This window comes from Psammomys obesus, unplaced genomic scaffold (genome assembly GCF_907164565.1).
Source record: "Psammomys obesus unplaced genomic scaffold, mPsaObe1.curated_primary_1811, whole genome shotgun sequence".
Taxonomy (NCBI): domain Eukaryota; kingdom Metazoa; phylum Chordata; class Mammalia; order Rodentia; family Muridae; genus Psammomys; species Psammomys obesus.
Genome location: NW_026592118.1, coordinates 31,376,192 through 31,402,958, shown reverse-complemented (window position 1 = coordinate 31,402,958; position 26,767 = coordinate 31,376,192). Strand labels below are relative to the sequence as shown.

At 38.5% G+C, this 26,767-nt stretch overlaps 1 protein-coding gene across 6 annotated transcripts in view; it reads left to right on the top strand.

Annotated features, from left to right (window-relative positions):
* Positions 1–26,470, top strand: part of Sgce (sarcoglycan epsilon) — a 70,363-nt gene extending 43,893 nt beyond the window's left edge. For 2 of the 6 annotated variants that reach the window (XM_055612991.1, XM_055612992.1), the window contains 4 exons: positions 7,791–7,953; positions 10,492–10,703; positions 11,636–11,662; positions 12,369–12,561. In XM_055612991.1, coding sequence (XP_055468966.1) covers positions 7,791–7,953; positions 10,492–10,703; positions 11,636–11,662; positions 12,369–12,561 — 595 coding nt within the window. Of the gene's footprint in view, positions 1–7,790; positions 7,954–10,491; positions 10,704–11,635; positions 11,663–12,368; positions 12,562–23,177; positions 23,222–24,087; positions 24,123–26,199 lie in introns of those variants that run through there. The other 4 variants (XM_055612987.1, XM_055612988.1, XM_055612990.1 and 1 more) reach the window with 4 other exon arrangements.
* Positions 26,471–26,767: the final 297 nt, after the last annotated feature.

Genomic DNA, 26,767 nt, shown 5'->3' with positions numbered 1-26,767 from the left:
AGTTTGAGGAGTTTATGGATCGTACTCACAGAGATGAAAGTAACTTGGCACAGTAGCAACTGCCATAAAAATGTTTCCACTCCTGGGCATCTCTTTTAAGACAGCAACAGCAAGGAATATACACAGAGGTGGGCTTTACGGTCTTATTTATAACATCAAAAATTAGAAGCAACTGCATGTCCAACTAAGAAATAATTGCTGAATAAATCATGTGCACTTAAAAAATTATATTGCCATAAAACCATAATTACAAAGACTACAATATGGAAAATGCTTATGACGCATTAAGTGGAGAAGCAGGATACAAAATTAAATTTTAGAGATGATTGCAATTAGGTTAAAATATATGCATTTGAGAAATATTCTACAAGGTACATTGGAAAATGAAAATAGTTACCTTGGTAATATAAATGAGTTCTGTTTTTATATTCCAAGTTTTCTATAATGTTTTTATCTTACTTTTATAATTTAAATGAAAAACACATTCCAAAGTAGCAAAACTTCTTCTGCTTATTTATATTAACTTTAGCTGAATTAATCTAAAATCTTATTAATTATAAATGCAAATCAATGTTGTGTTTGAGCAAGAGGGCTCTTAACAGTTGTGAAAAACATTCGTTTATCTCTATTCATGGAAATATTTTGCAGTTATCAAGAGAAAAATGTATGGTGTTAATAAGGAGATGGAAACTGAGTTTTGTGAAGCTGTAAAGCAGTGAGTTTTGTAAACAAAATATGTATGTGATCGTGCAGCACTTAACTCTCCTGGTGATTTCTTAACATCTGCTTCCATTCTGAATTTTTAGTTTGATTTTAACTTTGTGCATTATTTACTCCTATTTCTCCAGGGCTATGTAGTTGTGGTTGTTGTTTTTAATTGTCCCTTACATGACACTTAAGACCTAATGTGTATTGATGTAAAGAACAGATAGATTTGTACAGCTGTGTTCTGGAACCATTGTGTCTGTGACATCATACTTACATTGACACAGTTTTGCATTTTTATTTTACATTTTGGTTTATTTTACTTTAAAGTGCAGTAGCATTGAGCCAGGAGTGGTGGCTCATATCTATAATCTTGCTACTTGGGTTATTGAGGCTAGGGAATTACTGAGTTCTCACCACATAGTGAGTTTCTAGCATGTTCGGATTATAAGAATGAGGTCTTGTCTCAAAAAATTAAGGACATAACGTCTTTCTTAAGGTAGAGTTCACATATTGCACCTTTCACCCATCAGAACAGATGATCATTATAATAAAGTTTAGGCGATTTATAGCAGCTCAGCTATCCACTCCCAACCCTGTACATCTCAGTGGTCACTCTCCACCAACCACCTTAGTTCTTGGCAAACTCTAGCTGATGTGGCTGTGTCGTTACATTTACCTTTCCTTGGGCATTCCACAAAAATGGAATGGTGTGGTGTATGGTTGTTATGACTGGCTTCTTCATCACTTACCATATTGGTTTCAGGTTGCATTCATAGTCTATAAAAAAAAAATACTTCATTTTGTCTTTTTAGTGAATAATACAATATTATGTGGCTGTAGTCTTTTGTTTGTTCATAAGTTGACAAGCCTTTGAATTATTTTCACATTTTTCCTCTGAGAAATGCTACTGCTGTGAACACCAGCCATACATTTTGCGTAGATATCTGTTTTCATTCCTCCTAGGCATATCCATGGGAATAGAATTTCTGAGTCATCTGGTGAGCCTGTGTGTAACCTCTTGAGGAACTGTTAAGCTGTCTTCCCAAAGCCTTGAGCCATTTCACATTCCATCAGCAGACTAGGAGGGATTTGATTCCTCTACATTCCCCCTCGCACCAGCTTTCATCCTGCTCTCTGATTATCGTCATTCTAGCAGGAATTAGGTGTATCTCCTTGTGGATTTGACATCTCCTTCCTTAGTGACCAATTGAGTATCTATCATTCCATACACTTTTTATATGCAGTGCAAGAGAAAATTTCTTTTTCGGATCTTCTTTGGTGATAGGTCTATTCAACTCCTTGATAGTTTTTTTTTTTTTTTTTTTTTTTTTTTTTTTTTTAACTGGGCTGTTTGTGTTTTTACAACGTGAGAGTCCTTTACATATTCTGGATGCAAGTCACTTATCAGACATGAGATTTGTAAATAACCCCTTTGTAACTTATCTTTGCTTTCTTGCTGTTTGCTCTTTGAAGCATGAAATGTTTTAATTTTGATAAAGCTCGGCTTATCTATTTTTTCCTGTCACTGCTGGAGCTTTTGATGTCAAAGCTAAAAACACCATTGGTGAACCGAAGGCCACAAGGATTTATGCCTATTTTCTTCTTAGAGTTAACAGCTTTAACTCTTGAGTTTAAGTCACTGTGTGTATTTTTAAGTAAACTGATTTTAGAGAGGTTTTAACTTCATCGTGACATTAAAGAGAAAGTTCAAAGATGCTGTGTATGCCACTGTTCCCACACGCTTGTAGCTCCCTGATTATCATTGTTTTTTTTTCCCAGAGTGGACAGGAGTGACACATCCATCGTCAGTCCATAGCTGACATGAGGGTTCTGGGTTTGGATAAGTGCGCATGACGTATGTATGCTATGGTATATCACACAGGTCACTTCACTGCCCTGAAAATCATCTATATTTCATCTCTTCATCTTTATTTTTCCTCTGCCCCCTAGCAACCATCGTTTTTATTCTCTCTGGAGTTTGCTTTCTCTGGAATGTCATTACAGAGCAAATAGTTGGTATAAGAATGCATGTATTCTTTCATTTAGTAAAGCTATCAAGCTAAGTTTCCTTAGCCTGATAGCTCATTCTTTTTTGTATATGTCCTGAATGATATTTCACTTTTTGGACATACCAGAGTTAACTATTCACCCAGTGAAAGACGTACAGATCACTTTTTTGCTTTCCAATTGTAAAGATCCTGTATTCCTTATTCACACATCTACAAGTTTTTATGTGGATGCAAGTGTTGGCTCCTTTTGTTAACAGCTGGACCATAAGGTAAAATATGCTTAATGTTGTAAGAAAACTTCAAGCTGTCTTCACATTGGCTGTGGCACATTTTGTTACTCCAGCTAGAAAGTTCTGGCTGTTTCAGAGTTTTTGTTTTGTTTTGTTTTATGGTGTTTCAATGCTGATTTGGTAAGTTTTTCTCTAATAAATATATGATATGGAAGACCTTTTTACCTTTATTTGCCCTCTGTATGCTTTTCTTGCTAAGTTCTTTATTAAGGTTTTTCTTTTGTTAAAAAAATATTTACTTATTTATCTATCATCTATCTATCATCTATCTATCATCTATCTATCTATCTATCTATCTATCTATCTATCTATCTATCTATCTATCTATCTATCTATCAACAGTCTCAAACTGGTCTTGAACTCACTAGCTGGGAATGGCTTTAGATCCCTGATCCTCTTGCCTCCACTTCCTGAATGCTGGGATAACAGATGTCTGCTGTCATGCCCAGTTTATGAGGTGCTAGAGATGGAACCCAGCACTTCACAAACACTCCTCCAAGTGTCCCGCCTCCTTCAGCCCTGGGACACTTTTCAGTCAGCTTCATTTTATTATTGGTTTATGTTTGACAACAGCTCTTTATGAGATAGGAGAGATAGGAGATAGGAGATTTACAAATGTTTTTTACCCAGGCTCTGGAAAGTTTTCATGAGAATTTGTTTGGTATGAGAGAGAATTTAAATTTGTCTATTTTACCAATTTCTTTATTTCATGACTAAAATAGTGTTTTGTCTTAGAAAATCATCTAGTATTTCTCTGTTACTTTCTCATAATTGTACTTATGTTTGTGACTCATTTTAAGGCCACACTTGTGAAGAATACAAGATACATATGAAGACTTAGTTATAGATTTTTTAAAAATGTGTACCTTCAATTGTTCCAGCAGCATTTGTTGAAAAGACTAGTTCACGTTAGTGCGTTAGTACATTTGTCACCGAGTACATCAGGTAGCTGTGCTCACCTAAGTTGTTAGATAAAACTGTTGCTAGGCTCTCCATTTGGTTCCACCCTCTGGTCTATTCTTTCACTGCTCCCATATTGTTTTGGTCACTGTAAGTTTGTTGTAAGGCTCAAGGTGGGGCAGTTTCAGTCCTCCCGCCTCGCTCTTCTGTTTCACTATTGGGTTTGATATTCGGAATCTTCTGTCCCTCTCTGTAAGGTTTAGAACCAGTTTGTCAAGATCCTCAGAGCAACCAGCAGGCTTTTGATTAGCATTTCACTGAGATTATGGATTAATTTGGAAAGAACTGTCATTTTGACAATACTGAGTCTTCCTCTTAATAATTTTTCCCATTAATTTTGTTTTTTATTCCTTTCATAGAGTTTTGTTTTTCTCATATATATAGTTTGAATGTACTATTAAAGATTTCTATTTAGTTTATTTTTGGTAGGTTCTAATGTCAGTGGATAGTGGTTTTGTTTCAAGAATCATCTGTGCTAGTATGCAGAAAAATGATTTTTAGTGCTTTAGTCTTTGTATTCTGTAAACTTAATATAATGAATCATTACTTCTGAGAGGCATTTTGTCCATTATTTTGGATCTTACTGTTCATGAACAAAGATATTTTTTATTTCTTTCGAATCATCATGCCTTGAATTTCTTCCTCAGCCAGAACTCTTTCTTTCTTTTTTCATTTTTAAAATATAACATTAGCTATTTTGATTCTAAAAGATGGCCCATGTTGAGATTAGAAAGTCTCTTTCATTCATATAAGTGATTTTATAATTTGTGAGTGTTTGATTTTATCAAATGATATTTCTTAACCTATTAATAAGATCATTCTCTGTAATTCACTGATATGATAATTTATTTTAAATTTTAATTTTTATAACTGGGTTAATTCTACATGGCTACCTCTTATAATTTTATTTATACATTTTTTGATTCAACTTGCTGGGGGTTTTTTTTTTTGTTGTTGTTGTTCTTTTTATTTTGTTTTGTTTGGATTTCAGATAACTCTGAAACTCACCATGTAGTAAGTGAGGCTAGCCTAAAATTTCTGGTTCCCCTGCTTATACCTTGCAAGGGCTAGACGATAGGCACCATCTAGAAAATTCTCTATTGGCTTCTGTATTCTGAGGACATTCCAGGAAACCAGCTCTGTTTTACTCAATGAGTAAGGAAGTCCAGAGTGCGAGTCTGCAGTTTTCCACACCGAGGGTTGATTACTGATCAGTTCCTTTTCTAGATTGTGGGTCTACACAGATTGTTTCTTTTTTTACTGCTGTGGAAGATGGGTCTCCTCTGTAATTGTTAAATTTCATCTACACAATCAAATTTTGGGTATGAAGATGATTGTGGTATTTCTTGGTTATCTGTTTCTGTCCATGAAATCTCTTATAATGTGTATTATTTATTTCTTGCATTACCAACTTGTAAACAACCTCCCCATTTGCCTGTTTTATCAGTTTTTGAAAGAATCATCTTTTCATTTCTTTGATTTTCCTTATCAGTCTTGTTTCTAACTCATTCATTTCTTATTTTTTTGTTATTGCTTTTTATTAATATACCTAGGATTTAGTTTGCTGACTCTTTTTTTTGTCCTAATGTGGATGTTTGTGTGACTGAGTCTAAATCTTTCTCTATTTTAATATATTCATTCAGCACTATAAATTTTTCTCTAAGAACTGCCTTGGCTGTTGTCCCAATTTTGACAACCCATGGCATTCTTTCTGTTTATTTCAAAGTAGTTTTAAATTATTCTTTAATTTTTTTTTTTTTTTAACTCACGTTATGTGTTGCTGGGTTGGGTTCAGATACTGTTCTGTTTTTTTCATGCTGTGATGTTTGCCTCCAACTTTTTTTTTTTTCTTGGCAATTGGACTGATACTGAGTAAAAGGAACTGCTATAAGTTAAGTAACCATGTAGTTAAAATGCCGGGCTGGGCCTTTGTGAGGAGCTACCAGGTGAGCCTGTGCCTGGAAGCTCATCCTCTGTAGTTTTCTTTTTAACAGACGTTGGCTGAAGCAGAGGAGTGAGCGTTTCCCTCTTGGGCTCTTACATTATTCCCAGCAGTTGCAGTTCTGCCTAGTTTCTCCTGAAGGCAGGCCTTTTGAACAACAGAATTGTTTATTTCTCTTTTTTCCTGCCAACAACACGAACATCTAGGTTTCCCAGAGAAGCTGAGCCAGGTCTACCAGTGAGAAAGCATGTGCCGGGGCCCTCCATGACCAGACTGCAGTAGAGCTGTGACTCAGGCTTGTCTGACCCTCCAGCAATGTCCTAATGCTGCTCCTGTTACCTGTTCACCTTCTCGCAGGACCCCTGACGGGCTCTGGCTTGTAAACTTCTTTTCCAGGTGGCTGTGATTATCTGTATGCATCTGTGAGTCTGTTCAAGGCCTGGAACATCAGTTTGCTCTAAGGCCTTTTTGTCTTACAGCTCTCTTTTCAGTTTTTTTTTTTTTCAGTTTGTTCAGTTTCTTTTTTCTTATTCTGTTCATCTTTTGTTTTATGTGGTGGTGATTGCCAATCTTCTGCTGTGTTAACTAGATACAAACCCAGAAGTCTTCAATCAGTTTTGTGGTTAATTTTGTATTTATGGCATGAGATGGTAGTAATGGAATTTAATTTTTTTTCATCTTCATGTGGATACCTAATTGTTCTAAGACCATAAATTGTAAATAACTATTCATCTGCCGTCATACTTTTTGTGACAGTAATCCACTTACTAAATCTTAGAGTTGATTTCTAGATTTTTGGTTCTATTTCATTGATTTGTATATCTAACTCCATGCAATACACTCTGTCTTTATGTTGTAGCTTTGAGTACGTTTGCAAACCTTCATTGTGCATCTTTCAAATTTGTTTACTCGGGTTTTTCTTTTTTTGGCTTTTCAGTTTTCTTGAACTTTTTTGAGTCTCAGGATCAGTGTTTAAAATATTTTAAAGGACAGCTGCATCCCTGGTAGACTGGTCACTTTTTGCAGATACCTAATTCTTATCTCTTGAGAAAAGAAATTATAGTTATTTAGATAATTGCTTTGTTTTTCTCTTTTCCTTTGGAAAGTCGATAGGACTCCTGTCTTCGGCAGAGTCTCTGGGATTGCCCCTGTCGCAGTAGTTTCTGTCCTCTTCATTGTGAAACCCTGTTTCTCACTTCAGTGCCATTCTTTCCTCATAACGATAAGGGCACCCTTCAAGAAAACATGTTTTGCTTCATTTGTGCTGAACAAACAATGATTTTCTCTTCTGGTAACTTCTTTAGCTGAAGAGTGAGAGATCTGAAATGAAACCGAGCACAGAGGGGCCTGTGTGCATGAAACACTGACAGAAATGTCCAGTTGAATAATGAAGTCGACAGAGAGCTCGGCTCCTCAAGGGTGTAATGTCATAATTGCAGAATGAGAAAATCAAATGAAGAACCACCACTTGCAACTATTATTTTAGTGATAGGGTTATTTTCTTAACAAATTTATCTGAAGGAGAATCTTAATGGAAGTAGTCTACCAAATACAATAATCAGGCTATATAAGCACGTAGCTGGTTTGAATTCGATTAAAAAAAAGGGGGGGGGGAATGAAATACAACTTCCCGGCCTTCTCATGGAATGGAAGGGGTGCCCCATACACCTAAGCACTTAGTAAATATTGGTTGAATAAAGGAATGGACAATGGGAGGCCCCTCCATGAATCAGTGCTTTGAGAGCCTAGGCTCCTCTCTCAGAGATGATTCTAGTTAATCCCTCAATTCAAAGGGATAAATCCTGCTTTCAGGGGTAAATTGTTTTTTTCAGTGTTTTCAATTTTCCTAAAGAATAACTTGAGAGTTTCACATTTTTGCAGCGTTTATGTCATGGTTGGTGCCGATGTTGCATTTTCTTCTTGTTTACGAGAAGTCGAAAATCCACAGAATCAGTTAAGATGCAGTCAAGAAATGGAGCCTATGATAACGTGTGATAAAAAATTTCGAACTCAGTTTTACATTGACTGGTGCAAAATTTCACTGGTGAGTTTTGTTTTTTTTTTTTTAACTTTGCTTTTGCAAATTTAATTAGTAGTGATGTGTTTGGACATAACGTTTGACTAGAACCTGAATTGCTGTTGGAAATAAGTCCTAGGTTTTCTTTGTCGACCCTGTGGGCTTCCTTGATGTTAAGGATTGAGGGCACATCCATTTGAGAATGAGTCTCGCCACCTTTGTGCTCCGCACTTGATGAGATGCTGAGGCTGGATTAGCTTGGCGGGTGGTCCAAATGAAGCCCTTGGGCATCCGGGAGGCTCAGCAGACACCAGGGAGCCGGTGTGGTGGGTGCAGAAGGCTCCCCACATATCCTGCCACCATCTTACTTTGGCAGGAAGGAGCAGAGCACAATTAGAAGTGCAGATAAAGCTGTGTTCTGCTGTGAGCCAGCGCTCCACGAGCTCAAGTGAGAAACGGGGAACAGCTCTAAGGGAGAGTTGTTTTACCCACAGCCTTAAAAATAAATGTACAAGTTTCTCTTAAACCACCTCAAAACTGTGTTATTGATTACATTCATTCCTTGACAATTGCAAGCATGTTTTAAAATGGAATGCTTAACAATTGTAAGTGGTTTCACACACATACATATAAAAGATGTATGTTATCTGTTTATCTATAGTGCATGCCCTCTGTGTCTTTCTAGACAATATTTCGGTCTTATTTAGATTAATTATTTTATGGCCTTCAATTCTTTAGTGACCTTTAGAGTTGACTTCTGTCAACTTTTTATGACTGATAGTGAGTGATTTAGATCTAAGTTTAAAACTGACGTTTGAACAGAGTTACTTACACACAAACACAACTGTCATGTCATGTCTTAGAGAGGCAACTACAGGTGGCTTCCAGGCCTGGTGCTGGCATGAGAACACATTTCTCACGTTGCAATGCCTAGCACTCCCATGGCTCCTTGCCCTGAATGCTTTTTTTCCCCTTTCTTTTGTATCTTAGAAAAATTAGACCCTTTCTTTGCCTTCTTAAATCTCATAAAATTATTATTAATTATTACTTGTTTTATTACTTTACTATGGCTTATGTACAATCCTGAGTATATATTAACACCGTAGAGCTCAATATTTCTGTCATGGTGCTAGGCATCCAAGGTTGACAGGGAGCAGCTGGGATCAGGACTTCGTTCCTCTCACCAAGCAGGAGACCACGGGCCCTGCCAGCAGCATTCTGCTCATGGCTATGCGCTGACGTGAACTTATGTTTAGCAACTGTGTCTAACTTCTAAAGGTTAAAAAAGTGTTCCAGTTTTGAAAGTTCTGATGGCAAGGCTTTTATAACTGAAAATTTTGGAAATTTTCATTTATTTTACATATATACATATATATATACATATATATATATACATATATATGTATTTATTTATGTGCCACATCATTCTGAAATGTATTTTTGATATTTAAGGAGGTTTAAATAGAAGAGTCACTGGGCTGGGTGTGGTGGTACATGCCTGTAATTTCAGCACTCTGTGAGTTTGAGGCCTGCCTGTTCTATATAGGGAGTTCCAGGCCAGCGAAGGCTACATTCTCCCTAAAAATAAAGATAAGATAGTCACATAACAAATGCAATAAATAAGTTGTGTTAAATGGAAAAATCAGGACTTAAATTTTTAAAATAGTATACAGTTATGTTGAACAACCAGGTTTTTTTTTTTTTAAATTCTACAAATCCAAACCCCAGGAAATTATTATAAATAATAATAATAATAAACGTATTATTTGGAAGGAAGCAGAGCACTGACTCCTGTATAGGTGCTGAAGGGGTTTGTTAGCAGGGCATAACATCCAAGTGGAGTTTTCCAGCAGGCAATGTTGAATAAAGCCAAAAATAATCCTCCCAACATTTAAATCATGAAATGAAGCCAATTTCACGTGGCTACGTTCTTAGTGCCCTTCAATAAAAGCCTAGGAGAATTACACGTAGCACCGTGAAGGCGGGCGGACGAGGAGTTAGCGGAGGAGGTGCAGTGTGTGACACTGTGACCCTGGAACAAAACGTAGTGGTGCCACAGCATGGGCGGGGGGGGGGGGGGGGTCTGCCTTCTGCGTTTCTTTCCAAAACTGGTGTCAGCTAAACAGAAGAAAGATAGAGTAGTCCACTGGAAATTCTCTTTGCTTTCTATGTTCCGTTTTTGATTCCACTAACCTTACAAACCATCCCTGTGTACTGGTTTACCAGCCAGTTGGTTAACATTTGCACTTCAGTATTGTCTGCTTTGCAAGCAACCAACAAACTCATGCACACTCACATACATCATGCATACACGCGGATATGTGTGTGTGTGTTTATGTAGCAAGAAGGCTAGAGAAAACAGGCCAAGATAGAGTCTTCACTGCTTTCATTCTTACCTTCCCTAACTCTAATAAAGAAAAACAAATCAGGGTGATAAAGCGATTGGAAAACTACTCAGCTTTGGAAGATAATTTTTTCACAGACTGCTCTGGCGTGTCTAGATCTTAACACCTCATGATGTTTGTAGCTGTTAATCTGATGTGCAATTGTCTTCTTTTATGTCAGGTGGATAAAACAAAGCAAGTGTCCACCTATCGGGAAGTGGCTCGTGGTGAGGGGATTTTGCCCGATGGTGGGGAATACACGCCCCCCTCTGATTCTTTGAAAAGCAGAGACTATTACACGGATTTCCTCGTCACACTGGCTGTGCCCTCGGCAGTAGCGCTAGCGCTTTTCCTAATACTCGCTTATATCATGTGCTGCCGACGGGAAGGAGTGTGAGTACTTTCAAACACTAATAAAGAATTGGCAAAAGCCTGTTAAGACAACGACATAGATGATTCCATTAGAAGCAAAGTCGCATCTAGTCCATAAAACACACTAGAAATGAATTGAGATTTTGTTCAAATCAAACAGTAGTGCTTTATTCCTTTAAAATGAATTAAAGTAGCCGTGAGTCTAGCAAACCAAATTAGGGGCCAAAATTACTTTATTCAGAAATGATTAAGGCTAGATATAAATTCAGGATGGAAAAACAGTCCCAAGAATAATGGAGGCTAGACACCGTGGATAGGCAAGCCATCTTGTGTGAGCAGAGACAGGCGTCTATTGACATGGTAATTGCATTTAAATAAATAAATTGTCTTAGTCAGTGTGATGAAAAGTGATGGTCAGAATTCTTCTTGAAGTCATTCTGCTGTCAAACAGGGTGACACAATCTAAATGTTTAAAATATATTAAAAAAAATAACCCAGGAGTAAATTAATGAAAATAAGGTATCATTTGAGTAATGAGTCTTGCTTCATGAATAGTTAGCACTTTCAGGACATCTATGTCAATTAAGATAATCTCCTGAGATTACTTGGAAGTCAGGGTAACAAAGCAGAGGCTCAAAAACTCATAAAGCAGCAAGTCACAAATTCTCCATTCTTCATGTAGCCTGATTTCATTATGTCATAGAGTTTATTTCAATCAAGAGCTTGATTCTTAATCTCCATTTTTTCCATTTTCTGTGTGTTTCTCATCAGTATTCCATCGCTGTATGTCTACTCATCCAAGTAATATATAAACCTGGTGGCAAACACTGCCTGGTTGCTTCTGAGTCACGACATCAGCATTTCCACATCACACAAGGTCCCATGAGCATATAGTCTTAATGTTCCAAATATCAATGCTATTATTTAATTCATAAATTTTGTTTTGTTTCTAGGGAAAAGAGAAACATGCAAACCCCAGAGTAAGTGTCTTCTTTCCTGTTATTTTCTTTATCATTGTTTTCGTCACTTCTCAGTTACCCATCATGCTGCGCCCATGTGTCTCATGCCTTCTTTTCATTCACCGTTGTTCATTCTTGACTTCACAAACTTGAAAGCTGCTTTCTAACTAGAGATGTTTAGGATGGGTAGACAATAAAAAAAAAAAAAAAAAGGGCTCAAAACCTAAAGTAACCTAGATAAAAATTAAACCTAAACTATTTCAGATTCAGAATATTAACATGCCATTTATATTATGTGATTTCCCAATCTGCATTTCTATAAACCAGATGACAGATGACAAGGCCTTTCATACACGTTTTCCTGAATCTGCAGTAATAACCCTCCATAAAATGAAAGTCCCGTGAGTATTTATAAATGCCCCTACCAGAAACAATCATATAAAAGCTATCATAGTTTTTTATCTTAATCATAGAAATTAAATAGGTAACTAGTTTGTGACTTGGGCTGTAATATTAACATAGTGCTTCCTAGCAGAGTTTAACTTGAGACTTACATAAAGGTGCGTGAGATGCATGTTATTCTGAGCTAGTTTATAGAACACCCCCAAAGCAATAATGTCTTATTTTTAAAGAAAAAAAAAGTGACTTTTTCAAATTGGTGACACATTAGGGCTAGTATATGATTTTAAATACATGTTGTTTTATTTTTTTTTTTTCTTTTATGTAGTATCCAACTTGTCCATCACAGCTCTATTCAGAAATCTACTAAGGAGCTTCGAGACATGTCCAAAAACAGAGAGATTGCCTGGCCTCTGTCGACTCTGCCCGTGTTCCATCCTGTGACTGGGGAGATCATACCCCCCCTGCACACAGACACCTACGACAGCACCAACATGCCGCTGATGCAGACACAGCAGTAAGTGTCCACCTGGAGGCAGAGCTGCCCACACGCATGGGTGGCACACTAACATCTGCGCGAGCCACAGCATGAGGCCGTTACTGGTCTCGTTCATTTCTGACTGAAGAACATCGTACCCACATATCATGACTTGGTTTAACGTAAATGTGCTTAAAGTCATTTCAAGGTTTTTTTCATTAGTAATAAAAACACACCAATATGTGAGAAGGTAACACTGATTCAAAGGTATATCCCACGATGAACTCACTCTGGCAAAGATAGGCCTAGATGAAAAAAAAAAAAAAAAAAGACAGTTTCCTTGTTTGTAAGACATGATGGATTTGGTTAGTTAATTTTTATTTTTAAGTGCCACAACCTTTATAATCTAGACTTTTTCCTGTATAAAAGATTTTAGGTTTTTTTTTTTCTCTCTCTCTCTCTCTGACCTGTTTGTATATAAAACAAGTAACTCTGGGCTCTGAACACGATTATTTTTGTTTGGTTTTATTCTTTTAAGGCAGGCTTTCATGTAGCCCAGGTTGTTCCAGCTTCCTACCTTGGAAACACAGGCATGTGCCACCGAGTGCCGATGAACATACATGTAATTACAGCCGGTCTTTCACGCTTCAGGGACAGCGTTCAGGAAGCCAGAAGGGGGGCCTGTGGGGGAAAGGAGAAGGAGATTGCATACGCTTAGGAACTAGATTTTGATATATGAAGTGGTAGGTAAAACCGCCATTTATTCCTTTAGAATGTAGGGTTTTTTGTGTTTTTTTTTCCTTTTTTTCAAACCTTATATTGGAATGGGTTAAATTGTGTTGCCCCAAGAACTAGAAGCCACAATTGTATTTTTGTGTTCCTTCCTATTTTAAATGTTCATGCAATGGATATGCAGAAAAAATCTCTCTCTTCTTTCCCTTACACCTTCACACACACACACATACACATGAGAGAGAGAATTTTATATGAGAATTGTGTTGGGCACAAGTAGTGTTCCATTGAGAGTGCTTATTAATAGAATCAGCTAATAATCATGTAGAACAGTCTAAATAGTCAACCTCCCAAATACTTTGAAAAGCTAACATAATTGGAAATGGTCTCTTAAATTTCTAACAGCGTCTACTTAGGTTTGTGTAGGCCAAGGCTGTGTGTGTCCTTCAGTGATCGTGGAACGTGGTACATGTGTTTGAATTCAGGATTTTGGAAAAAATTTATACTCACGATGAGCACATGTAAGTTTCACAATATATAATTTTAATATAGAGAAAAGGTATACATTTATACTCTGTTTATAAAGGCTAGTGGCCTATTGGTATAGGCTAATCTAAGACCCCATTTACTAGAATTAGGGACTGACAAGAAAAATCAGTAGTTTAAAGAATGTTGTAATAATACACAGCTTATCCATCTATCCACATTTTTAGATGAGAATTGAAAATAATCCTGTTCCTCCTCAGAATCATACTGTTTCTCACATTGAATCATACTGTTTCTTACATTGTAGAGGGTGCCAAAGACATGCTCATAGTCTTCAAAACATGAAGTTAGTAAGCATTCTCAGAAACCAGGGTTTTGTTCGTTTAATTTTTTTTTTTTATGTTTATTATTTTCGGGAGGGTTCCATGCAGTAATGCTCAAGCAGTAGTCAGGGAAACCCTACAGGAGTTGCTTCTCTCTTTCTGTAGAGCACATAGGTCCTAGGCATCTAACTCAGGTCACTAGCCTCTGGGGCAAGTACCTTTATCCTCTGATATTGTAGAACCTGGAGAGAGGGTGAGAATGGCTAATTCTCCAGAGAACACAGCTCTGGGAATGTTTCTAGTCATGATGCTCTAAAACTTTTGAATACAGCCGTAGTTACTTGTTATGGTGAGCTGAGGGACTTGGATGTGTGTAAATGCAGTTAGGCTAGCGTTTGTGAAGTCTAAATGAGCAGGAAAAGACTGCTGCTGCTTTTAGACACCCTTTCTAGTCCTGTATGCTGACAAGAAATATATCTCCTTAAAAAGTACTGATTCTCCTGAGTGTCCAGGATTTTAGCCCATTGTTACTGATATCTAAACAAAACAAAATTGTCTGTCTAGTTTGTGTCTGCATTTCTCAGACCTTTCAGAACCCGACAAGACCACTGTTAAGGCTGATCAGCTCTTTGCAAATACAATAGGTTATTACATTGAGCTTGCAACAATTTCAACATGTATGTGTTTTGAAGTCCAGAAAAACCTTTGTATTATTTCCATTTCTGCTAATGGCAAAGCTCCATTAACTAGCACTTCTATATAAATAGGGTCCGCGGATAATTGATGATGTTCACAGTGATTGTTCTGAGGCACCGTGGGATCATCAAGTGCGCCTGACTCATCAGAGGGAAATTAAATTACATTCGGTGGCGTTTCGGTGTTGAGTGTATATTATCTTTCTTTTATTCTTGGAAATGGATAATATGCGCATGGTCTCTATGGAAACTCTCTATAAGCCAGAATGTGTGATTAACCCCATTTTCTAACTATGCCCGATAATAGGGAATTTATTGTGTCAGAGTCATCAACACTTTTTTATTATAAAAATTCAACTTTTAGACTTTAGCTGAAAAAATCATTGTTTTTTTTAAGTTTTATTTTAGCATCAAGTGGACAAATAAATATTTTGGTCATTTGGATGGAGCAGAATTTTCAAGGTGAAAATGAGCTATTTCTTTGAGCAGGCATATGGTCTTTGTCGCCAGGTGTATACTCGGATAATGCGGCTTTGTGTTTGCTCATTAGCCCGTTGTGAAAGGGCTAGCGTTTCAGTCTCACACATAGAAGGGTGCTAAGCCCATCATTCGTAAAGAGGTTGATCAGCTACAGGATTTCGTGTTTATTCCTCAGATTTGACAGCAGAGATATTCAGGCCAAGGCGATATGGCAAAACTCTTACGTGAGCCTAGAAGTAAGACCAGAGGCCATTCAAAGCTTTCCTTCAAGGCTGTATAAAAATTAATTTGGTCTTTTAAGCTAGTCAATCCACTTGAGACGTACAGAAAGCTCACAATAGCTGTGTCACTAAGGGCTGCCCCTGTTATCTCTTACTTAGAAATATTTTCTCTTTTTGGCACAATACTTCACAGGGCTCCAGACTAACACCATAAATTATCCAGAAAAAAAAAAAAAAAGCAAAGAAAAAGAAAAGAATGAGCATGATCTTTAGTGTGTGATAAATTTAAGACACCAACAATAGACAAAAGTAAATAAGGTCAGTGTGAAGATTAGGGTATTTACCAATTTGGATAGATAGTATGTGGCCATTGACCTCAAATGTATCTCTGAACCAGCTTATAGAACAGAGACATTAAAAGAAGAAGGAACACAGGGGCTGGATAGGACTGGGAGACACGTCACCTGCTCAGAAAATGGGGATGTTTAGAACATGGTTTCTTTTACGTTTCAAATCGTAGAGATAATATGAACATGGGATGGCATTTCCGGTGGTGTTGAGATGGAAGATCAGTTTAATTTGATCTTTGCTGATGTATTTACTCCTTCTCTCTATATGTTTGGATCGACCTTGCAGGTTTAAGGAAGTTGCAAAGATAATGGAGAGTATGCAGCTACTTTCAGTCAGTTTTTCTCGTTACCACCTTGTGGTACCCTGAACGCATGTGGCCAGGGTGAGGTTATTAACAGTGGTGCTTTGCTATTACCTACGCTGCAGACAGGTTTTAGATTTCACTGCTTTCCCAGTCATCTCCTTTTTCTCTTCTAACATTTCATTAAGGGCATGTTTCCTTGGTGTCCTCTGCCATGGGCAGTTTCTTAGACCTGCCAGTGTTTGATTGCCTTGACCATGTGGAAAAGTAGGAGCCAGCTACTCTGAGGCAAGTGGTCCCTCTCCTATTACCTACTCAGGCTCATTGCGTCCTTTCTTTGTCATCTGTGTCTCTCAGTGAATATGTTTCTATTGATGCTCCTTCCCTCCCCACCCAGATTTTTTGGTTCTGTTGCTCTCTTTGTGGAGCTCCTGTCTCGGTCTAGAAGATATACTCTTTATAGTTACAAGGTTAAGTTGTGAGTCATAGAATTTTATGTTCTGAAGTTGAAAGATAGTCTAATGCCATCTCCAAACCCTGGTGCTCAGAATCTCTGTGGAGCCTTGACAGTAGTAGGAGGCAGGCGCAAGTGCAGGCCATGAGAGCAGGACCATGGCTGTGAATCCCCACTTAGAAGCTTAGAGAATTTAGGTTTCAGACTGAGAATTGCAAAGCCTCCCAGGCCTTTCTAATGAGATGCAGTAAGAGTACAGACTGTGTACACACTTCTCCGCCTAGAGTTTTAAAAGACAGTTGTTGTCTTTTCTTGGTCCCCCATGGGGCATATGTGCAGGTGTGAAGTAGGAGTCCCGGTAGATTTTGTCTATAACGTTTGGGCTGTTTGTAAGTATATGTAGCAAAACATTTGGACTTTTCATCAAATTCTTCAACTGCTTGAAGGAAATGCTGTGAGGAAGTGAGTGATTGTTACTGACTTGAAAACAGTGGCCAAGTAAGAACGAGAGGATGTTGAACCTTGAAAAACTAAAATAAATAAAGGGATAAAAATACCTTAAGACATGTAGTCAATATATATTTTTACTCCTTGAGAAGCAGGCATTGACTGGAGGATCCCAAATATTGAATTTTCTAGAAAAACATTGATGTATTTTGTGGTGTTTATGAGCTACATTACCTTCCAGGGCCATGATCTACCACCTCCTTATTCTTTTTATAACAAGTTCCTTAGCCAATGACTTTTAGGTGGAAGCATCTTCCTGGAGGACCGTTATGTAATGAAAAACATGTTTGGGGAAATGCCCCAAACATTTTCTCCTATCACATCTTAAACTGGATATGCAAAAATTGTCCTTATTCATCCTACTAAACCTAACATCTAATCCAGGATAATTGAGTGCCCTTCAAACAGGAGGTAGGCTACACTTAAATCTTTTTGCAAATCAACAACTGTAAGAGTGCAATTAAGTCTTATAATTAAAGCCAGTAAGCTAATTTTAGCTTTTATTTGAGTATTTTCCATTTCTCTTCTGTTCAGTAATTACAAAAATCAAATGTGAGGTAAAATTCCACATATAAAAAAAATTAAGTTTTAAAGAAAGTAACTGTCAGTTGAAACCGACCATTTCAGAAGACCAAGACGATGGCTCTCCTATTGACAAGAACTGCCAGCTGCCAAGAGTACTACAGAGTCATTCATTTTATCTTATTTTTGTAAGCATAGACTAAGAATGATGGGCTCATTGTTACCTGGTGGATTTTGGTTCTGTAGGTCTCTACTGAATCAGGTTAAAGATGTGATGGGTTTGCTTCTGGCCTTACACAACAAAGAGAGAAAAGTAGAAAAGAGAGAGAGAGAAAAGAAAAACAAATTGGATAGAGGGTTCTTCTTCCTCCTCTATATATTATATAAAATATAGTGTTGATTTTAATTACAAGTAAGATTTTTACATTTAAAACCATAGCATTGTTTTCAGGCTCCGTGTGACTCTCCCTTACCATCCTCTTCCAATTTTCCTATTTCTCATCAAAAAGAGTAGTGAGTCCAAGCCATCATTTTAAAAGGGGAAAATGCAGGTTTTGGCAATATCAACTTTGCTGAAATAATTGGCAGCTTTCCTAACTAATGCAACTACTGCTTGTTGCTAAAGGCATGCTCCTATCCCGAAATGCTTTCTCTTCATCGCAGCTCCAGCATTGTGAGTGGTAGGCATGCCATTCAGTGTGCCCGCAGCGGTGCTTCTCTAAGCACCTCCCTACTTGTAGGTACACATATGACCTCATGTAGACCAGGTGGATTGAAATTTGCTGTCTCTTCCAGTCTTGTTACTAAAGTCTCTATGTTATTTAAAAAGACCCTCCGCACACTGAAGCCCTGCCCCCTCTTCTCAACTCTGGTGTAGAATCTGTGCTTTTAGCAAATCATTTTGGCTTTTGAGTCTAATTGGATGATAATCATTCACTTTACCCGTAGAATTACTCTACAAGGTAGCCAACAGTGTAAATTACCTTGAAACAGTTGTAGAAATAATAGAATAATTGTGTACTCCTCCAAATCACTTACTTACTAATTTGCAGATTATTGCCTTTGCTTTCTTAGAGTATGAAGCTTGTGCAATGACTAATTCACACAATTTTCTATTTAGATGCAGGTAATTATTGGCAGTAAAATTGGGAAATAATTAATGCTAATAATTCGGAAAGTCTCAGTTTTTCTTAGCTTTCTATATAATGCTACAGTTTACATGTTATAACCTTTCCATGTGATCATTGATAACGTAATTGTTCTAAATCGTCTTACGACTTTATAAAGGCCCTTTCTTTGAAGGACTACAGGTACTCTGTTGTCAGAAGTCAGCCCTACTCGCCTGTCTAATTGCTTTAGTGGCCTGTGTCCTTGGAAGATGGGCATGCTCCTATCCCGCGATGCTTTCTCTTCATCGCAGCCCCAGCATTGTGAGTGGTAGGCATGCCATTCAGTGTGCCCGCAGCGGTGCTTCTCTAAGCACCTCCCTACTTGTAGGTACACATATGACCTCATGTAGACCAGGTGGATTGAAATTTGCTGTCTATTCCAGTCTGGTCTCTAAACCACGATCCCCCCCCCCGCCTCCACGCCCCCCGCCCCACATACCTTAGCTTCCCACATGTTCACACGGAAATGTTCCCCACAAGTAGATCAACATTTTCATTGTCATTTAACCTGTTTGCATATGTGAGCCCTTTGTAAAACTCATCTGAAATTTCATTTGTAGGCTCGGGACCATGAACATCACTGGGACTTAGCTAGATGCAGTATTGGTTGTTTTAAATCCCCAAAGTAACTCAAGTGTCCAAATAGCTTTCTCATGTACCTCTTTACAAATTTCTTGTAAATCTATATGTTCTTTAAACACTCACTCACTCAAGACCATTGTGATTGTATAAGTTCAGCACTTCAGCTGAAGAAAAGTTTCAGGAAATGACAGGCATGGATTGACTTTGATGGCCATATTTTTAAACAATATTTCATCAAAGAACATTTTCTAGGGCCCAGCAAGGAAGTGGGGTTCCAGAGGCGTTATTCAAAGACTGATTTTGAGTTTGGGGTATCCTTCATTTAAGGCTTTTGAAAAATTGGTGTATTTGACTTAGCCTGCCTGTGTCAGAACACGGACATTCTGGCTTTTCCCCCTCTTTCCTTGTTGAATTTTGTCAAAGTGTATTGGTTTAATTTGCTATTAGGCCAGGTGTAGATGTGCCTGGAGCTAATGGAGAATGAGGAAGTGCAATGCAGAATGTAGGGAAAGTGTTAGAGCAGTTTCAGATGGAGAACAGAACCATGTCAGTTATGCCTCAGGAACTGAAATGAAGTTCATCCCCACCCTTATCCCAAGGGTGCACGTAATTGCATTTAGACTTCTGTAATAAAGGTCTTGACTTTTCCATTGTTAAATGCACAGCTCATCTCTTTATGGTTTTTAAATCAATCCTTCTACCGTTGTGACCAAAACCAATATAAATTCATTGTGTGAAGTTCTGAAAGAACAAACCAACCAAAGGAAAGAATATTCCCTAAATAGCCTAAGTATAGCTAAAACCTGATAGCCAAAAGAGGGTGTAAGCATTGGGGTAAATTATCAAACAATTTCCTTAACTTGAATGAGAATGGATTTTGTTATTTCCTCAGTGATGTATTTTAAGTGGGACTTGATTCTTTCAAATCACTCAAAGGCATTTAGTATAGAGCATGAGTTTAGGCTAGGCATGCTTCTTTAATCGTGGCACTCAGCTGGCAGATCTCTATGAGCTGAAGGCCAGCCTGATTTACATAGCAAGTAAGAGCCTGTTCAAACCAACCAACCAACAAACAAACAGTAGAGACTTAAACTGTATTTAGCTAGCAGGTGCTGTTTTCTGCTTCGATCATTATGTGTATTTTTTTTGTTTTTTCATTTTTGTCTGTGGCGTGTGCATGTCCTGTATGAGGAGGTGTGTGGGGGTGCATGTGCACATATGTGTTCAGGTCCAAGGCTGACATGGGACATCTTTTTAAATTGCTCTCTACCTTAGGTTGAGGCGTGGTGTTCCTTGGAACCTGGTGCTTAGCGTAGGGTAGGCTGTGGACCAGGGCTGGCCGATTTGCGTCACACTTTCCTGGTTTCCATCCCGGCGTCCAGGCCCTGAATTATAGGAAGACTGAGACTGACATTCCCAGCCAGCACATTACGTAGGTTCTGAGGATCTGAACTCCGGGGGTCATGCTCTTGTGGCAAGCGCTTGACCCTCGTAGCCATCTCCCCAGCCCCTGTATTTGGAACATACGTTTCTTGCTGGAATGATTCAGATCATTGACTGTCAACCTCTGTGGCCTGGAGGGTTGCTAGCCATATTTTAGGGCTTTGTCTGAGGCAAAGAAAACAAAGGATACAAGAGGACTGGCTCCTTTGTTCGTTTTTATTTCCTTGGAGTTTTATGTGTAGTTTCGGCTGAAAAGGATTACGCTGCTAAAGAGAAACAAAAAACTTGGACACTCCATAGTACATAGACCAGCTTGGTTCTGGGCTTTATTCCACCTACATTCTAAACTGTATATTTTCAAAAGCTAATAACACATTTAAAATCTGCTATAGAATTTGTACACCTACATGTTAATGAATATGTGCATATGACCTGAGTTGTCATAAGTATCTCACTTTCTGCATGTGTTCATTCAAAACTTACTGTATATTTCTTCCCTCAGAGTTACTAACAAAATAGGATGGTTCTTACTAAGAAGGCAGTTTGGGGCAACAAAATAGCCTTAATAAGAATAGAGAAATATAATAATGGCAGTCAGCACATGTCTGATCCAGTTTCAGACATGCATACTAAATGGCCTCCTTATCACCTAATGTGGGGGTGCTTAGAAAGGGAACGCATGTAGAAGAGGCTGCGTTCCTTCTTATTTTCTGCACGCATCTGTGTGCGGTGCTCACATTTGTGGGTGCATGGAGAATTCAAGTGTGTACGTGAAGGCTCAGGGATGGTGCAACAGATCTTCCTGGAAGACTCTCTGCCATGTTTGTTGAGGCAAAGTCTCTCAGTCAAAACCAGAACCAGCTGGTCCCTAGACTAATTACCTGCCCCTCTCCGAGGGGAGCCCCTTGTCTCCATCTCCCTAGAACTGGAATTATGAGCAGGCCAATACCCACTAGCATTTATGTGAATATGGGGAACTGGAATTCTGATACTCAGGCTTGCCCAGCAAGTGGTTAATCTACTGAGCCATCTCCCCAGACCCCAAAGAGGAGGTTCCTAAGGTGTTAATTTTTAATTAAAATAATATTTCAGCATTTAGTACATTCATATGGAGTCTTCTACTCCTAAGAGTAGTATGTATCTGCTCTATGCAGTTTTATTTAAGGGCCGGTGAGATGATTCAGCAGGGAACCGTACCTGTTGCCAAGGGTCATTGACCTGAGTCCTTGTGACCCATATGGTGGAAGGAGAAATCGGAACCTGCAGGTTGACTTCTGACCACACACATGCCACCGTACGCACGCACGCAGGGACATAAACACACAGACACACATTTTGCAAGTAGTGGACACCTGCTGTGATAAGCTTAGGATTGAATTCTCAAAGGCAACTGAAAGCTCACCCGGCTCCCCACTCCCCCAACACGTTGTGTTGCAAACAGATGAGGTTCTCATGTAGGGGGCAGATTTGTGTATATATACATTAATTAATTAATTAATTAATTAATCAATTTAGAGCAAGGGGTAAGAGAGTTTTCTGACTGCCTAAGACATACTGAAGAAACTAGACCTGTAACTGGCTGATCGATAGGAAGAATGTTGAGGTGTGTGTTAGAGATTTGTGTCCTAGGACGTCATCTGACAGCTGTAAACATAGTGGATTTTAAGGGAGGGAGAAGGTGAAGAAAGAAATCCATCAGGGCCTGTCAGAGGCTCCAGGGGGGAAAAGGAAGGGGTAGAAGGGGACAGACTTAACTAAGACCAAGAAATGTCTGGAGAGCCCAGTGAATGACTCTGGGAAGGGAACGGGAAGAAAGGCCAAGGGTGACTCCCAAATTCTGGCTAGTCCAGTAGGGGACATGGCCCTCCTTGGCATGAAGATAATAAATGTTTGCAATACTGAATAAAGGCGCAGATGTGCCTTAAAAGCTGTTAGAGCATGCTACTGATGATGGCATGTCTACATACGTATGAACATATATGTATGCATAGAGACACACTATGATCTAGACCTGTTTTGAAAATGTCCAGGTCAGGAATTTGATTGCTGGAATCATTGTGTTTATATCTTTTCCCACTGTTACTAGTTGTCTCATCTTCAAAGTCTAAGGGCTGTTTCCTCCTTTAAGAAAATGAAAAAAAAAATAGTAATGTGTATGTGTTAGACCTGCAAGAGCGTTTATTGAGGCATGAGGTGAGACATGGACACTGTCAGGAGGTTGCTGTTGATCTTCCTTGGACTTGAGTTTCCTCATGTATGCCCTCCAGAGAGGGGAGCAGGAGCTGAGACCATCATCTCAGTGCTATCTCTCCGAGCAGATATCCATCGTAATGTGACTTGTTCTCTGTGCAATAATGTTAATCATTTTACTCAATAATGTTCATCATTTCTAGGAACTTGCCACACCAGACCCAGATTCCTCAACAGCAGACTACAGGTGAGTCCTAAAATGCTAATTTGATGTTTATGGGGGAAGCTAATATGTTAAAAGATAATCATAGCCCTCCATAATTGACGACACTGTTATCTTCATCAAGGGACGCAAAACAGTTGTATCATTCCTTAATTAGACTTAGAACCTCAGAATAATGGCTTCGACTATTGCATAAATTGGCATCCGAATGACAAACAAAGAGTAAATGATCTTAAAGCCTAGCATCCACGGAGGTCCTGTCTAATTAAGGAGGACTGAATTCAACTCCCTTTCTACAGGGCACTCCCTATTCTTCCCCTCGGTATAAAAGATTTTTGAGCTTGGATGGGTCCGGGATTTGTCTCAGTAAGTGAGCAGGTTGAAACTGATTCTCACAAAGGGAAACCATTGTGACTGATCACTCACTGAGCCTTAGGGCGATCAATGAGAAATAGCTGGCCTGGTTAGAAAGCCGCTTTAAAAGGCCCTTAGTATATGACCAGCGACGACAAGATGGTGGCCAATTCTCCCTGGGTTGTTCTGTTTTCCCCAAGACTTGCTTTCTTTACGTTTATTTCTTTCAAGTGTCCCTAAAATTTTTCCACAGCCAATTATTTCATTCATTCCTAACTTATTCATGATTGTCTACTAATTAGTGGTTGATCCCTGGTTCTAATTGCCAGGCAACCAGTAATGCCTTTGTTCCTCTTTTGGAAAAGCAAGAGAGGTTCTAAAAATGTAAGTTGAGTGTGGAATTCTAAGTATGAATAGTGGCTTTGTGGTAGGAAAGCCATTAAGTGAGCCTCTAGAAAATGTCGGCCACAGGTAGGAATGTGTTGGATGTTTTCATTCAGACTTATCTTCTCTATTACTGCTTTCTGGAATTTAAGGAGATTTTCGTTTGACAACTTTTCAAAGATTTGAGGCAAGTATAATAAAGTTTTTCATCTGATTTTAATTATAAGATGATGTTTATCAGAATTGTTCCTAGGGTTTTGATTGCTTGTTTTAATTAAATGCTAATGGGATTCAAGCAGCCCGTTCAATATATTGATGGGTGGTGCTGTTCTGTAAACACTCAGGAGATTGATGAGGAAACAAACTTACTTAGAAATATTCGTCGCTGAAAGAGGAAAAATTTCAAATTCTTATTCCTAATTACGTGCCTGGCTTTTTTAAAGAGGAAAAAGAAATTAAAGGAACATGACTGTAACAAAAATGATACAGCACCTTCCTCCTAACTCCGGGTCTGTCTGTCCTGAGATGTCTGTTCTCTGATTCCTGCTTATTTGAAGCATGCAATGAGTCGAAGTCACATAATTTCTAGGAAAATCATAACTATTTTTTGAGACTTGTAAAAGTCTAGATATTTTAATGATCACCTGCTAGGAGAGTAGACATCCTGAATAGATGCTGTTCTGGAGGGTATCAATAGAGAATGGTTCTTGCTTGCCGGGTTGGGGTGCTGTGCTCAGTACTGGGGAACTTTCCCTGCTAGCAAAAGCACGTAGAGCTGAGTACACATGATAAAGAAGGTTTTCCTTTGGAAGTCTTTTGGCTGCTCATCACCATTTTTTAAATTATTTTTCTAGAAAAGTTTTGAGGAGCAGGCATTTTGGTTAAGAAAGATTTCACCTTATGGCCTGGACCATCCTACTACCTGCTACCCTCCTGGACTTGGACTCACATTATTGGCTAGAGAGCATGGTCTCCTCTTGGGTGTTTTGTTGCTGTTGTTTCCTCAGTGAACCTACAAAGAGTCCAAATGCTAAAGGGAAAGGGACCACCATTTTGTATAACTATGTGAGATTGTTGTTTCTGCCTCTCACACACCTAAAACTAGGTGGAGCTAGGCTCTTGGGTAGGGAGCTAAAGGACAGTTATGTGCCTTATTCTCATTCTAGTCATTTGCATTAAAATGTTGTTTTTCTTGGCTTCCAATTCATTCTGTTCTATCTGTAAATGCATGGATTTGTGTATTTTCATGAGTACAGTTGAGCTGTTCTGTTCCTTCACCCTGCTCATCCTAGCTCGGTGCAAAGGGGCTGATCTGTGCATGATTATTGTGAAACAGTGATGGGCTTTTTCTCCATGAGAGTGATTGAGGCACTCAGGTGGCCTCTTGGAGAGCAAGTCATTTTCTTTGTAGCTGCCTATATGGACTTTATCAGCCAAAAGGAGATTTGCAGCTTGTTTCATGCAGTTAGTTGTTTTCTTTTAAATTCCCATCACAAGTTTAGCAAGCGAAGTAGCTGGAGCTGCTGTATTGCTGGGCTGGAGCCCTGGCTGGGATAATAGAGCAGTTACTGGCAGACAATAGCACTACCTTCTGGACAAGGTCCAAGGCAGTGGGCCTGATGCTCTTTCAGGTTGTCTCATTTTTGCTGCCCTTCCAACACATGTGGTATTTTTTTAAGCCACCATTAAAAGGTACAGTCACATATCCCGCAGTCAACCTCATTCTGCTTGTTTATTGTGGGAGAAATTTTCAGCTATACCTTTTGAGAAAATAAAACATTTTAGCCTGGTTCAGGAAAAGGGGTGCTAATTTAGAATTATTCTCTTCCTTTTAAAACCAAACAGAAAAAATAAAGCAATACAAACATTTTAAATTAAGGCGATAGAAAAATTCTTCTTGCAGTCTAGATTTTTATGTATGTGTGCACGATAACATGTATACATATATGTGAATGCCCTATCCACAAGCAGAAGTAGGTCTGTTTGGGTCAAGGAAGGGGATGGCTGGTATGAAGAGGACCAGAAAGAAGAAAGGAGAGTACAAAAGAAGGTAATAAAGAGCCACAAATGAGCCATCTACATGTGTGGAGATGTCACAAAAGCCACCATTTTGTACATTAACTAAAAAAATTTAGCAACGACGTAATATAAGCATCATGCACATTTTAAAAAGAGGATTTCTTCTTGTAATAATTTCTTATGCTCAAAATCCAGCGGTGCCATATCCTGCATAACTCACGTGCATACTGTCGTCTCTGTTACAGGTAAATGGTATCCCTGAAGAGAGAAAACTGACCGAAGCAATGAGTTTGTAATCAGCAACTCAGCACCTATGTCCCGCTCCCCTTCTCTCCCAATAATGCATGAGCTTTTCTGATATCAGTTGTGCATGTTGACTCTACTCAGTATATACCAAATGCTACAACATATCTTTCATTTACTAATGTATTTTTTTTGTACTTAAAGCATTTTTGAAAATTTATAAGACATCAATGACTTTATATTTGTTACAATAAAAGTGATCTTTAAAATAAATATTAATGAAGCCTAATGTGTGGTAAAATTTTTCTTAAAAAAATATATGTGATCGCCTCCTGTGTAATAGAAATCTAGTTAGTTGCTAGGAGCAGGGTCATTCAACAGGATTTTTATTAAGTGCTTCTTACGAATTTATAAATTGTGTTCCAAGTGAGCAACCCATTTAAATAATGCTTTAACTCCCGCAGGCTGTAGATCTGAGGTTTCATTGTATTTTATAGAGTGCTTCAGAGTGAGCATAGTGGATTTTGATGGAGAATAGAACACACCCAGTTTGTGTAGGGCAGCCTGGGG